Below are 15,190 nucleotides of genomic sequence, written 5' to 3' on the forward strand. Positions count from 1 at the left end.
TTAGTTGCTTTTTTGCATTTTTTTTAGAATCAGTAGGTACTGGTTTCGGAAACGTCATAGCGGAACAAAACATATGCACGGTCGCAGTAATATTTACGTCGCGAAAATAACCCGCGTAACTCGTGCTTACGACCCAAACATAATGCCTCGCCTGCTGTACCTTGAGACAGAACACACATTGAGCCAGTGATCTCACAGCGATGAAAAACGTCGCGAGGAAACTTGCACATTTAGGCATCCGTATATAACCCACCTCTTTATTTGCAAAATAATTATTGTGAAAACTGCAAATAATTGTAATTTAATAATGTCAAGTTATTGAACTGCCCCAGATTTTATATTGCTTACCATTCATGCAGATTAAGGTCAAACATATTCAAATCTGCAATTGCAAAACATCGTAGTTATACTCGTACCAACATTTTTGAGCCCTTTAGACTATTATATATAATATCGTATCGATATATTGCGCCGTCGTTTTGGTCAGTACTATGAATTTTCTGTTTGCTCTAATAAACTGTCCGTCGGCCAATTTAGGCTCAGCGGCTAGCCAGTAACTGTCTCAATGCGTAGTGTCCTTACGCGAAGACCGCATTATTTGAAACCAAAGAGAATATCCCCCCTCAGATGAACTTATCCCTAGAACAGAATTTGCCTTTTACGCTGGCCGGATTTTTCCATAGAGATAGTATAGAGTATACGTCTTTTGTTTCAAGCGAGCAGAAGAGTGCGCGTATAAATAAGTTATGATTTATCTAATTGAATTTACGTGCAGTTGATTCAAAATATGTATATTCGGCAATTTTAATAATTTAATTTAGAGATTTTTTTACTTTCGCCAGGTTAAGCAGCAAAACTAAGACGCCTTTTAATAATTAAGTGCTTTCGATATCAAGATTGTCTTAATCACTATGTAGGAAACTTTGGCTCTATGTAACCCCTTGATACTCAAATATGATAATAAATAAAATTGTCGCGACCTAATAAGTAAAATTTGGTTGAAAATACTAAATTTTACGATACTTCTTGTAGATTAGTGCCCGCTTTTTATCGTCATTTATTCTTATCTGTTTCATAATGTTTTTAAAAGCCATGCGCACTCTTCGTAAAGTAGGAGCTCTATTTTCCCTTACGGCATTATTTTGTGCAAGTTACTATGCTATTCTGGCTGGTGTTTTCTTGCAGCGAGCTGGCCATATTTTATCAACGATATCTTTTAAAAACTACTAGGATCGCTCCCGTCCTAAATGCACTTTAAAATATTTGGGTACAGCTAAAGGCCATTGAACTGGTTTACAAATTGAAAATTGGTATCTTTTTGGAAAGTTTTAACAAGGATAACAAAGTAAATAATAACAGATTTTTTTTAAAACACATTTTATAAATTAACCTTAGATTTAACTCAATGTGGAAGTTGATTAGGCATTTTTAAAATGAACCAATAGTAAAATGACATAGAACAGTTACTCCGTCAGTCCAATCTTGTTAAATTTACTTTATACCTTTCAGGCAGTAATAAGAGAGCCTAAGTAGTTTTATATTAAAAACTAAATTTAGTTATTTTTTAAGACGATTGACCGATAATTCTGACCCGAAGATATACATTTGCGAGCTGCGGTTTGGGGGTCAATGGTCGTGGATGATGTCTGAAATTGTGCTTAATGCTCTCTTGACAAGATTCCATTTTCCTATCAAAGTATTGATCGAATATACAAATTATTTACTACTTATTCATAGCGTTTTATATACAACTATTCATTGGCATATTTTTCGTCAGACGTCTCTTACATCGGCGTTAAGGGTTGAAATGGCCGAATCTGCCAGAAACCACTTCGTTAAGCTCTGAAATTGAACTTTGAATTTCCATTTTAGACGAGAGATTTTGTGTTAAACCGGTTGGAGTCGGGTTGAGTTGCTAGTATTGTAATAAAACGAGCAACAGTGTATCTAGTTTCCAACAAGCAGTTATGATCGCGTTATCGTTACGTTAACCGTTATTGCCAACGTTATTGTGCAAAACATAAAAGTTAACGCGTTTTGATTTATGCGCCGTGAGGCGTTGAATTAAAACTTTATTGAATGTTAAGATGAAATGGTTATAGGTGACGTTAGACATGACCCATAGGTCGTGGTCATAGGCACCGCGGCTTCCTTGGTGAAGAATCAACTGGGTTAGAAGCCAAAATAAGCAATGCCTGAAATGAAAGCATATGAACTGTCCATGATCTACGTCTAGCCACGGCTCTCTCTTATAAGGGAATCGTTCTGCATTAATGAAAGAGAAATGATATTTTTGTTCCTTTTTGAATAGGTAAGGGGATTTTCTGACAAATCAAAACACACCCCCAACCGTTATGAAATTTGACAGGCTTACGTGGTTAAGCAGTATACTAAGAGAGTATTGAAATAAATTCCTATGGGACTGGCGGCATATTTCGTTTTTCGAACGTTTTTCTAGTAGACATGACATTAAATGCATGACGTGCGTAAAGTAGTATGACGAACTGTCACTATACTACTACGCCAGCCGCAGGAGTCAATGACCCGACTAAATATAAATGTCAAGATGAAAAGAGTTGTATCCATTGATTGGTCTTTAACCGGACTGTGCTAAATTAGACTAGAAGAATTATTTATATCTTTTACGGGCATTTTGTATTTTGCGAGCTAAGTCTACTAACATCGTACGATTTCTGATAAATATTTATGAAACTTAGAAATGATAAAATTATGTAGCTTTTAAATATATTGTTTGTAAGACTGTTATTACATTTGTAAAGAAGGGAACTCGGGAAAACGGAACGCAATTGCAGCTTTCAGATAGTTGCAAGTTAAAGCTGATTTTATAACGTTATTATTTGTTGTAGTTAATACAATTATTACTTCCATGTGAATGGTTATAACTGTAATAGTCGTTGTCTTTGAATAAATGTGAACATTTGCTGGAAAAAGTGTAGTATTTCTAAAAGATGACGTTAGCTGTGTGGTCAAGTTGTACCATAATTGGATCGTTTGTTATTTTTACACATTTTTTTTGTACATTTATTTAATTGTAACACACAAGTGTGTCAAGTTTTATAAGGGTTCTTAATTATTTTTTCATTTTTTAATTGCTTTTATATAAATTTCGAAAAAAAAGTCACGCAAATTTCGTCAGCCCAAAAAGAAAATTTACATATGTTTTGGGGTAAACTCTTCAGGAAAACACAAAGACCCAGTCTTCTAAAAACCTCGGCCAGGACGATCTATATAAAACCCAATCTTTTTAACTCCAAATAACACGACTATACGTAACTTATCCATAGATTGTTAGTTCAATATCCAGTTTGTACAAAAACAACAAAACTGTAACATATGAGAATCAAGTTAGAACTTCTGAACTAAGCCAGGCATGCATAAGTTTCAAAGTTGGGGCTTGTAAGAAATACTCTCAAATATAAACTTGCATCTTCCAACGGAAAAATGGTCAGAAATAAACTTAGGAAACGTTTGATTTCGAGAAACTTCTAAATTTATGTGAGCGAATACAAGAGCCGAATTTATATGGGTCATTTTAGGTCATAACAAACTATGAGAAGACTACCCGTAGGTCATTATCACGATATACTAGAGCCTGAGTTGATTCCTAATATTTTTTAACTCATTTCATTTTATGAAGTCTCTGCTTATACATTTTAGAAACATAAACAAGGAAACGATTAAAATAACCGTAGAATGATCTTTGTGGTTAGATTAAGCATCTGTGGTCGATAAATAAGCAACGGTTTTCAACGATAAGCTGGACTATAAGCTTCGAATTGTTTCCAGCTAGAAATATTTGTTGCCGTGTAGTTTCCGGCACCAATAGAAAAAAAGATTAGGACTACTCTACCACTTTCCCATGGATATCGTCAAAGGCGACTAAGGGATAGGCTTATAAATTTGGAATTCTCTTCTAGGCGATGGGCTAGCAACCTGTCACTATTTGAATCTCAATTCTATCATTAACAGCTGAGCGTGGCCTATCAGTCTTTTCAAGACTATTTGTTCTGTCTACCCCGGCAAGGGATATAAACGTGACTACATGAATTAATGAATGAATAACATAACATATTGTTTTTCATCCCTAAATTCAAGCAAGAGCGAAGCCTCGGCGCGCAGCTAGTACCAATATATTAATTATAACAATTTTTGTTGCAGAATGGCTTCTACCGGGGAATCTGCAACAACAGAAGTGAAAGTAAGTAAAGGTTTATCTCTCTCCCTCTCACCTCTCGTCTAGTTGCAACCTCCGTCTCCATGGTTCAGGATCTGGGGTCCGCTCTCCTACTTTTGTCTTCCCACATTCTCTGGTCTACCGTGTGTTCAGTGCTAAGACCATTGGTAAAGTTTATCATTTCTCACGACGTCAAGTAATGATTTCTTCTAGAATTGGCCAAAAATTTGATATGGGGTATCTTTTTATATATACATATGTTGGTCATGATGGACCACTATAAGCCTTTGTGATTTCTGATTGTATGTCTGTAATCGCATCACGCACAAATTATTACTCCGATTTAGAAAAAATGAATACGTTCTTCGATCGATCGACGAATCCGACTTGCGGTTTTCTCAGAAGTGTTTCACTTGGTCCAAGTTAAAAAGATATATACGAAAATTTCTTCCTTTCTACAAAGGCTTAAAATTTTAACAAGATCAAATGAAACCTTAAAATGTTTAAAAAAAAGAAAATACGCATCACGTCATCACCTTCTATTTTTGCATAAAATTTGCACGTGATTTAGTCTTTAACGTCGCCCACTTAGTTTATGCGTACGTTACCCGAGTATAAAACTAAATGACTTGGTAAACTGTCATTGACTCTAGAGTCATTGGAGTCATTTAGGTAACTTTGAGCACTAGGTATAAGATATTTTTGTTAGAACTTCCTCATTGGCAGTCATTTCTTACAGTTCCTAGTTTTTATAGATCCATATGAACGTGGCCTTTATGTCTTTTTGAGACTGTTGGATCTGTCTATCTAGCGGGGATGAATATGTATATAGAAATAAGTAATTTAATAAAAAAAGATGAGAAAATACTCAATAAGTTCAAAAGTTTTTATTTAATTTTATTCAAATTAACCTTTCTTATGTTGAAAATACGCTTTGAGAAATTCTTTCGCAATGTTTTGCTTTGTAAGGGTTGTCAAACTGAGAATTATAGGAGTGGAAGTTGGGTGTGATAAAAAGGCATGAAAGCGAAATAGTGGAATGTGGTGATATCTCCTTCACTATTATACTCATTTACTAGATGGATAGGTCATGTTAATGTGGATGAAACGGAAAACGTTCAAAAGGATCGGGGCAAGTGGAATGATGTAGTTTCTGTCTACCCCTCCGTCAAAAGGCGTGATTAAAATTTTTGTTGTTATCATGTTCTTAAACAAGATGAAGGAATTACTCGAAATAAATGATCCATCTTGATCAAAAATATGAAAATACTTTTCGATGATTGATTAATATTACTACTAATTGACTTAACTGTCACTCTTAATTTTTACATATACATATATAGGCCCTTGATTAAGACCATCATGATTTGTGTTTACAGATTTGAAACTTTGCTGTTTGTAAGTAAATTGAAATTGTACTTTATTTCACCTATTCTATTGTCAACAATTTAATTACATTACTTTTGTTGTATAAAACATTAATGGACATCTGTAATCGGCTTTACCATTTATTGTAAAATTTTAAAATCTTACTCATTACCATTACAGAACGCTGTAGATTTAGATAATAAATAAATTAAAAAAAAATCTGAGTGTGTTAACCCTAAAAAAGTCAAGAATCAGCTTATAAATTATTTAAGCTGTATTCAGCATTGGATCGGCCCAACGACATCTGCCGGATTCGGCCGGTCGTTATAGAAAAACTCATAGATTAAACATATGCTTATGAATTATGTAGTGGAAAGCGATGTGATCTTGCGAATCTCTCAGTATTGATTCGGTATTTTGTTGGACGTCGATTTTATGTCATCGATTTGTCCAGGTCAAAGATTGAAAATACTTACTTTGAGTGTCAGTAGTGAAATGGTTTAGGCGCTGGAAAAAAATGTAATACACAGATTGTATACATGCATGTATATTTACCACAGTCATATAGTAATAACTCTTTTTTGAGTGCTGTACATAATTTTGATTGATTGCTAAGTGATACTTTTTGGCGAGAGAAAATAACGTAAGGAAGCCTGTATCTTTAGGGAACTGGATGTGTTACTATGATCCAATATAGGCTAGGTTCTCCTGCAAAATTTGCGGAGATCAGACGGGAGTCGTTTCTTGTAAGAAAAAAAAAATATAAACATTTGTTTTATTCATAGACATATATGTTTTTTCTTTTTAATCATGGTATATCTTCGCTAAGTAGGTACTGTCTGCAAACATTTATACTTAATAAATTAATGAAAATATTTTCTCTTTATATAAAGTATCAAGTATAAGTAGGTATGTATTTTCAACTCACTACAATGTAGATTTATAATCGAAGTTGTGTAAGCCGAAGCGAAAACACCCAGTATTCAGCCAAACATTGTAATGCTGTAATACCATCAATTGGTTTCAGATATTTTTGGTGTAGAGCCAATATTAAGAGGAAATGCTGGGTAATAAATTTATTTTTTATTTTAGTTGTCTTAGTTAGGTGACTTATTTTTAAAAGTAGTTACAAGAGTTTTTACTTAAGGAGGTTTGAGTTTCATTTACAGAACTGAAAAAAATAATATAATAATTAATGAACGTGAAAGGTATAAATATGTAATAATTGTTAATGGTAGGTACTTAAAATATCGAATATATAGAAGTAAAACTCTGAAACCGTAAAACATAGAAGACATTTTATTTGCAAGAAAATAAGGACATAATCTGTTTTTTTTTTGTTTATACATGATATATTTTGATGTATAATAAGTTATGCACTAAATATAATTCTGTAACATTTCTGTAAATTTTCATCCAATCCATTTTTTCAGTAGTTCTTGAGTGAAAGCATTACAATTTTTGCACACACACAGCTGTAAGAAATATGTTTGTATGATAGAAAGATTCCTGCGATTTCCTCTTAATAGCAAGGATGGCTGTTCAACAAATCCGTGCTTGGCAAATATTTTGTTTAACGAAAATGAGATAGACCCGAGTGCTGACAGTTTAATATTTAATGAATTTTACCTTATAACCTGCTTCTTTAATAAAATGAATTTTAAGTTAAACTTAATATTGATAAACACTATTTCTTCATACGCCTAATGTATGTAAGTACCCATCGATTATTTATTAACTAGCTAGTTACCTGCGACATTGTTCGCCATAAAATTCACAGACAATCTTTCATTTTCTCTTTATGATTCTTCAATTTTTTTCAAAATATAATATATGCTTATGTTCTTCCTCAGGGTCAACTCTATCTGTGTACCAAATTTAATCGAAATCAATTCAGTGGTTTAGGCGTGAAAGCATAGCTGACAGACATATAGACTGAATTACTTTCACAATTAAAACATTAATAGTTAGTAGGGATTAGTTTTACAAATCTTTTTTATCAATGTTGGCGTAAGAGATCATAATTAGTTTCTTTCCTTCCCATGTTTGTTGATCTTTATAATCAAATTTCACCTGTAGCAGATACCTAATTCATAAACGTTGATTTAAAAACAAGTATGTACTTAATTCGGTATTAATCTGTAAAATATTAGAAATTTAGCGAGCGTTAATTTAACTTAGCTGATTATGTAGTGTCTAGTTCGTATATTTAGTCTAATGAAATTTGTCCACCCTCTGTGTCCATCGGGAACATGCTCTCATTTCAGAACTGATGTGTATAGTTAGCTGCTTTCATTTCATACAAAATATAGTGCTAAGTGCTAAAAATTAAAATGACTAGTTTGCTCCAGTGAGAAATTTCTTTAATTTATGTTACCCCTGAAGATCTATTCTTTCTTTGGGCTAAATTTTGTTTGCCAAATTAAAAATTATAAGAGGCTGTTGATAATCTACTCTTTTCTACTAATTTACGAAGGATGAAAAATGGAACCACAGCCAAACTCCTACTACCTAGAGATTTGATTGTAAGAAAAGAATTGGATTCAAATAATATAATTGTGATTGCGAGACCTAACAGCTATCAAATGTCTTCGTAAACAACCGGCAAATACTTTATACTCTGTTGATAAATCATTTATTTGGATGCAGTTCAAAAATCGGTCGTGCGGCGTTTCAAGCACGCTAACATCGCACGCTCCAATACATTCTGTACAAGTAGTAAAATATCTGACATTTAAACCTAATCAAGACAGATGGCGCTTTGAATGGAAATGCAACAAGCAATCGCAAAACTATCGGAAGCTAAACTGTTGTTTTGACGATTTGCCCAAGACAAATTGTGTACGAGGCGCCCGCTGATATCGGGGTCGCGACTAAAATACATGGCGGCGGCTACGCAGACACCAGTAGGCGGCAGCCGGCGCACGCGCCGACCGCGCGCAACTCCTCCCGGATTCAAAACCTACCGGCTCATTTACTACCGCGCTATATTTAACCGCTGCGGCCAGATTCATATCTGCATGTTCCGCCAAAAAAGAAAATAAACCGAGTTCGGACAGTGATGTGAAAATCGATCGACCAGTGCCTTCGATCAGTGTCAGTTACAAATGAGTGGACTAGACGTCATACGGTATCTCTAAATCATTGTAACGCAGGAAGTTAAATTTGCTAGCCCGTTGTACCGCCCTCGTGAGTATCACGCATCTATTTTTTACTGTTTTGTCAAAATGCCAAACGACCGCTTCCAATGCGATGTTATAAGTTTATGAAAGAACTGGATAAATAATTTGAAAAATATATTTCAGCAAAATGAATCCACCGTCGGCGCTGTTTGGCGCCATGAATCGGGAACGAAAACCTTTCACATATACACCTGGAGGACTGGATCTTTCAGAGATTAAGTCGGAACGTATGGCGAAACGGCTAATGAGAAATGCTATGAACCAAGGAGTGCCTGAAACTCCTACACAACAAATACAATCTCCACAAACGCCATCTACTCCAATTGCTATGCCGAATTTCAATTGTTTACCAGTACAAGTGTTTCCGACATTTAATCTCCCAGCAAATCCTAAGTCACTGCTCAGAACAAGAAGCAATCCTGATTATCCTAAAGAATCTAATCAGAGAGTGCCTCCTCCATCACAAATTGCCATTAATAAGCCTAGTGGATTGCAAACACAACAGAGTACGCCATATAATCCATATGAAAATATATCACAAGTGCCACAAATAAGTTTAAGTCAAAACAGACCTGCGTGTACTAACAACTACAATATAATGCCAAATAGCACTATGCCTAGGACAGATTATGGAAGTGATGGATGTACAAAGCCACTTCTTCCTGCTATTAGTTATGAAGCAGAATACTTTCAGACTCCTTTTTCAAGCAATAATGGTACATCAGTGGTCGTACCGGCAAAACTAAATGATATTCAAATAAATATACCCGAAAGAAGCAAAAATATTAATACTTGTAATTTACCAATAAAGAATAATGAAACTGAACAATTATTCCTACAAAATGAAAAGTTGGATTCCGATTTAACAATAAAACAATCTATATCAAATAAAGATGAACCAGCTCCTATAGAAACAATGCCTGTTGAAAATGAAGTGACATCTGATAGTGAACAGGTTCATTTAAAATTACTGTATACTTATTATATATATATTTATATATCTGTTTGTATTGTCTGCTATGTATATTTACTGTACAATATCACTGGATTGTAATTATCATTTCATCTTACACAAATTTTTAATAGTGAGTTCTGCACATTAATGTAATACACATATAATATGACATCTTTATCCCTTAAAACTTAGATAGAGCTTAAAATTGCACAATTGCAAACGAAGGCCACGTTAAATAAACAAATTTACAAACTTGAAATAATACAAGAAATGTCATTTAGTAGTTTGATACACAAAACATATTTTAATATAACATTTTGTTTTAATTTTCAGAGGGAAGTCAAAGTTGTAAAAAAACAAGTTAAGAAAGAACAAAAAATTGAAAATGGCAATCAAAATGGAAGCGCAGATGTTGAAGCCGAATTAGTAGTCAAGTTACCGGCAAAAAAATCTGCAGCGAAAACTGAAACAAAAGTCGAAGTACAAAAAACTACCCTTCCCGATGGTACAGTAGAGGAAGTGAAAGTAACTACTACAAAAACAACAATCGATGGTAAGACAGAAATAAAGACAAAAACAGAAAAGAGAATAATACCTAAAGAGGATGAGGAGGAATTCGAGGAAGAAGAAGAGGAACAGGAAGAAATTGAGGGTGAAGTACAGAAAAAGGAAGAAATTGTTGAGCAACCTGAAGTAATCGTGAAAAAGACTGTAAAAGAAAGCCCAGTGTTGGAAAACGGCCAAAAAGAAACAGTAATAAAGCAAGAAGAACGATCTGAAAGCTCGACTACAAAAAAGGTAGTAATTGTTCAAAAAGATGAATCTGAAGAAGAAGAAGAGGTAGAAGAAGAAGATGAACCAGAACCAGTGGTTATTAAGAAACCAGTCGAAAAACCACCATCACCTAAACCGGAAGTGAAAGAAAAAACGGAATCAAAAGAGGAAGTTGAGGAAGAGGAAGTAGAAACCAATAAACAAATTATAGAAAAAAAGAACGTACCAGAAGTGCAACATGAAGAGGAAGAAGATAAGGAAGAAGTTGTGACAGTTAAAGTTAAAAACGTAGAAACTACGAAAGAGGAAGAAGAAGAGGAGCAAGTAGAAGAAGAATATGAAGAAGCTAAGGAAGCAAGTATTGAAAAGAAAGAAGGTGTGACAAAAGTTGAAGAAAACCAAAAACAACAGGATTCTGAGTCTGAATACACTGAAGAAGAATATGAGTCTGAGACAGAGGAAACGCCAGTAAAAGTACCTGAACCTAAGCCGAAAGAAATCGAATCAAAGGAGGAAAAACCAGAGTCAGATAAAGAAAGTGTAGAAAAAGTCGAAGAAGAAAAAACCGAACAAATTAAAGAAGAATCCAAGCCAGTACCCAAAGATGAAAAACAAGAAGAACCAACGCCACAAACTCAACCAATTGCTGAGTCGAAAATACCACTTCAAGAACCATCTATACCTCTTGAGAAGGTGGAGGAAGTAGAAATAAAGCCAATTGGACCAGCAAGTGAAGTGATTTCGAAAACACATACAGAAAATACTGAAATATTTAGTAACACAACACAAAAACCTACAGGTCCCCTTAGTACACAAACTGAATACAGTCGAGTCGAAAATATCGTAACTGTAAATCGAACTACAAAAGCGCTTGACCACAGTTATGAACAAATTACACAAGCTGGCATTCCCACGGTCAGAACATATTTTGCTCCAAGTAGAGAAAGGATTGGAACATCTCCAACTCCTTCAAAACCATATCAACCAGTATATACACCCGAACCAAATACAGAAAGGCGTCATAGTTTACTCCTTGACAGACTTAGTATGGAACGTCAATTACCTACTTCCGATATATATCAAAATTCATATCAGTATAATAATCAATCATACGAGCAGCAGAGACAATGGTCACAAGAGCCACAATCAGAAGTCCTGACTGTAAGTAATGTCAAGCCTAGTAAAATAACTAACTCGCAGTGGTATCAACAAAATCACAGAGAAAATGCTATTTACAACAACGTAACGCCCACGGTAGGCGTACCACCTCCAGCTCCCACTCCAGCGCCAGTCAGTCAAACATGGGGCCAATCCCAGCCCCAGTCACAACCACTTCCACAAACGCCCCAGTATCAATCTTCTTATACAGACAATACTGCACAAGAACGAACCATCACAAATACCTACCAACCAACGAGTTACCCTACCTACGTGCCGAAGCCTACTAATTGGGTGAACAATGACATACCTGCTGTTAACACAAACCAATATTCATTTTTAAACAAAGACACTACTGAAAATTATCAAAAGTCAACTCAACAATATTCTTCTTCGTACGTCCCCCCACCATGGGAACAAGACTCAAATTACGTATTAGAAAACACAAACCAAAATTACTATCAGCCACCACCACAACCGAATACATACACTCCTAGTCCAAACCAAGGTTGGAAACCACCACCAGCCAAGTTTTCTAAACCACCCCCTACAGCTTACATACCACCAGCACCAAATCAATCTTTTGTTAAATCAGCTAACGTAGAACAACCTAGAACGCCTGGCAGGAAAACATATTACAGTGAATATGAAAGGCGGTACATCACAGTACCCGAATCCACTTATATCCCTGGCGAGACTGCTAAATTCCAGCCACAACCAAACCCATCACCTCAATATTATTACGACAACAATGAACCCTCTGAGAAGGTAGAACATGAATGGCGTAAAGAGCTCCGAGAATTTACAGAGAAGACTTCTCAAACAACGGAACAAACATCAGTCAAACCTCCATGGGAAGAAGATGCTAAATATGCCAAGTCTCCGACAGCGTATACACCAACTCCTACTTGGAGCCAAACTCTGCGGCCGCGATCATGGCGTGAAAGAAGTTTCGAGTCTGAATATGTTGGATCTCAAGAACTTCCGAAGACTAACACCTTAGGAAGAGGTCGCCCGTTAAGTACTTACGCTAAAACTGAAGCGCCTATCCCTGAAAGGGGTAGAGGTGTGTCTGTGGATAGATACAATCCTAATTACTATCAATCTCCGATTCCGGCCGAGCATCCACCAGTGCCAACGCACACTTTGGCTCCTACACCTCCAGCGAAGGCCTACCACAACCCTAACGTGCCTGCGTATCACGCACATCCCCGTGCTTCTGCCGAACCACGGTAAGTTCACATACATACATATGGTCACGTCTATATCCCTAGTGGGGTAGACAGAGCCAACAGTCTTGAAAAGACTGATAGATCACGCTCAGCTATTTAATGATGGAATTGAGATTCAAATAGTGACAGGTTGCTAGCCCATCGTCTAATTTACAATTTTACTTATTCCTTTAAGAAATTCTAAAATATCATCGCGGTTTTTATATTGTAAAAAATATGCGGTATCAGACGTATCACAGATTTTTCTACTCAATACGATGATTCAGAATGATGCAGAATGCTTAGATATTAATTACAAACGCAGAAAAAATGAATAACTTAAGATAAACTGAAATACCGCTGGATTCCGTCTCCTTTTCAATCTTCTTTTTTCAGACAAGTTCAGAGTTATTTCTTTAATGATTTCCGACATCGTCATGGAATTCCTACTATACAAAATACTAAACACATTGTTTCTATAAATTTTTTAAACACACCGCACCTACCTACCTAAAACATATTTTAACATACATACATACATACGGTCACTACTATATCCCTTGCGGGGTAGGCAGAGCCATCAGTCTTGAAAAGACTGAATGGCCAGGTTCAGCTATTTGGCTTAATGATAGAATTGAGATTCAAATAGTGATAAATTGCTAGCCCATCGCCTAAAAAAGAATCCCAAGTTTGTAAGCCTATCCCTTATTCGCCTTTTACGACATCCATGGGAAAGAGATGAAGTGGTCCAATTCTTTTTCGTATTGGTGCCGGGAACCACACGGCAAAATATTTTAATTTTACTTTGTTTCCTGAAATCGACTTAGGGTCCTAGCGACCCTTCAATATCATAGGAATAAAATCTAAACTTTTATTAATATCCGCCTATTTATAAGTAATATTAAGGATAGGTTATTCATTATATCTTAAAAATTTTCAGAGAGCAGTCTGTACCATATCCACAGGCGCGTTTGTGGGGTTCGGACGCCCGTGGCAGCCCGGTCCAGTCAAGATCTTTCAAATATCTTCAATGGATAACTGGAACAGATGACTAATCATCTAGAACTAATATAAACTCTAAGGCTATTTATTTAAGACAAATTTCATCGCAGCAACTGCAGTCTATTTTTGTACGATCGTCTTCATCGTGATCCTAAAATTCTTCAAACGAATTCGAAGAGATTACATGAAGCGAAAAATAGATCTGCTTAACAGCTGCATGAATTGTGTAAGGTTGTAAATTAATTCGATATAACGAATAGTTCGATTGTATGTATTATTTAAATTTAGCGTAAGTTAGCTATCTTTTAGATTTTTATACTTTTAACTACTTGATTCTCTTTAATTTTCGATTTCTACAATAATGTACAGTTTAGCGGGCCTCGGTATACGTATTAAACGCATGGGAAATGTGTCACCCGAAATACTTTGATAATCAGTTGTTATATGTGATATATCCTGTTGTTTGCTAACCTAGTCATTTGAGACAATAATGTCGCTAGTCTTCTCAAAATAATTTAAAATGTCTTGAAATGCATTTTCTGCTTCAATTGTTTTTTTAATAAGGTTATTAATCCCTTGACTTATAATTAATTTAAATTTAAGATTATTTGTATCTTACTATAATTAACAGTTTTCTTAGGTGTACTGTGAGATATTGCGTCTTTTGTCAAAAAACGATTTATGTCTCATCAGTACGTGATCTTTGCTTAAATTATTTGTTTTTAAAAACCAATTATTTTAAGCTTTCATAACAACATTACAGAATCACTGTGTGTGTAATCAAGTTCCTTTTTGCGTAAAATAAGGTGCATGGTCCATTATGTAATATTCGTTATTATTTAACTTTATGTTATTTGTGAGATTATTGTTGAGTTTTATTTAATAAAAATATAAAATTTGGAAGGTTTGTTTTAAAACATTTTCGGAATTTAAATTTTGTTTTTGACTGAATTACTTTATTGAGGTATGTTGGGTTGCATCATATTACTATGACGACAATCAAATGGTGTATATAGGATAGGAGGTGAAAATAAAGGTTTTATTAAGTGCTTTGGGAATACCTAGCCATGTTAGTGCTTAGAAGTATTTTAGCGTCAATTTGGCCAAAGTTGTTTTGCTTTTAATATAACCAATATATCTTGGATTACTTCTTCATCATGAATATACGCATTACTAAATTGAAGAACTTAAGCTTTAAAAGTTTTGTTCAATATTTTTACAAACACCACACACCAAGGCACCTTTTATTACCCAGTTACAATTTCATAGAACTGCTGACGTAAAATATCTTGAGAAAAATGCTACCAGACGAAGAGACATTTTTCTCTTTAATTCGCCGTAATTT

The 15,190-nt window shown here is 35.0% G+C and overlaps 1 protein-coding gene across 1 annotated transcript; it reads left to right on the forward strand.

Moving 5' to 3' along the window:
• Window positions 1-8,483: 8,483 nt before the first annotated feature.
• LOC106131654 (titin) lies at window positions 8,484-14,748 on the forward strand. Its single transcript, XM_060949949.1, has 4 exons — window positions 8,484-8,752; window positions 8,869-9,700; window positions 10,034-12,864; window positions 13,784-14,748. The coding sequence occupies exons 2-4, from the start codon at window positions 8,873-8,875 to the stop codon at window positions 13,896-13,898; spliced, it is 3,774 nt and encodes a 1,257-aa protein (XP_060805932.1). The 5' UTR covers window positions 8,484-8,752; window positions 8,869-8,872; the 3' UTR covers window positions 13,899-14,748.
• Window positions 14,749-15,190: the final 442 nt, after the last annotated feature.

The sequence above is a fragment of the Amyelois transitella genome, chromosome 20 (assembly GCF_032362555.1).
Source record: "Amyelois transitella isolate CPQ chromosome 20, ilAmyTran1.1, whole genome shotgun sequence".
In the NCBI taxonomy this organism is placed as follows: domain Eukaryota; kingdom Metazoa; phylum Arthropoda; class Insecta; order Lepidoptera; family Pyralidae; genus Amyelois; species Amyelois transitella.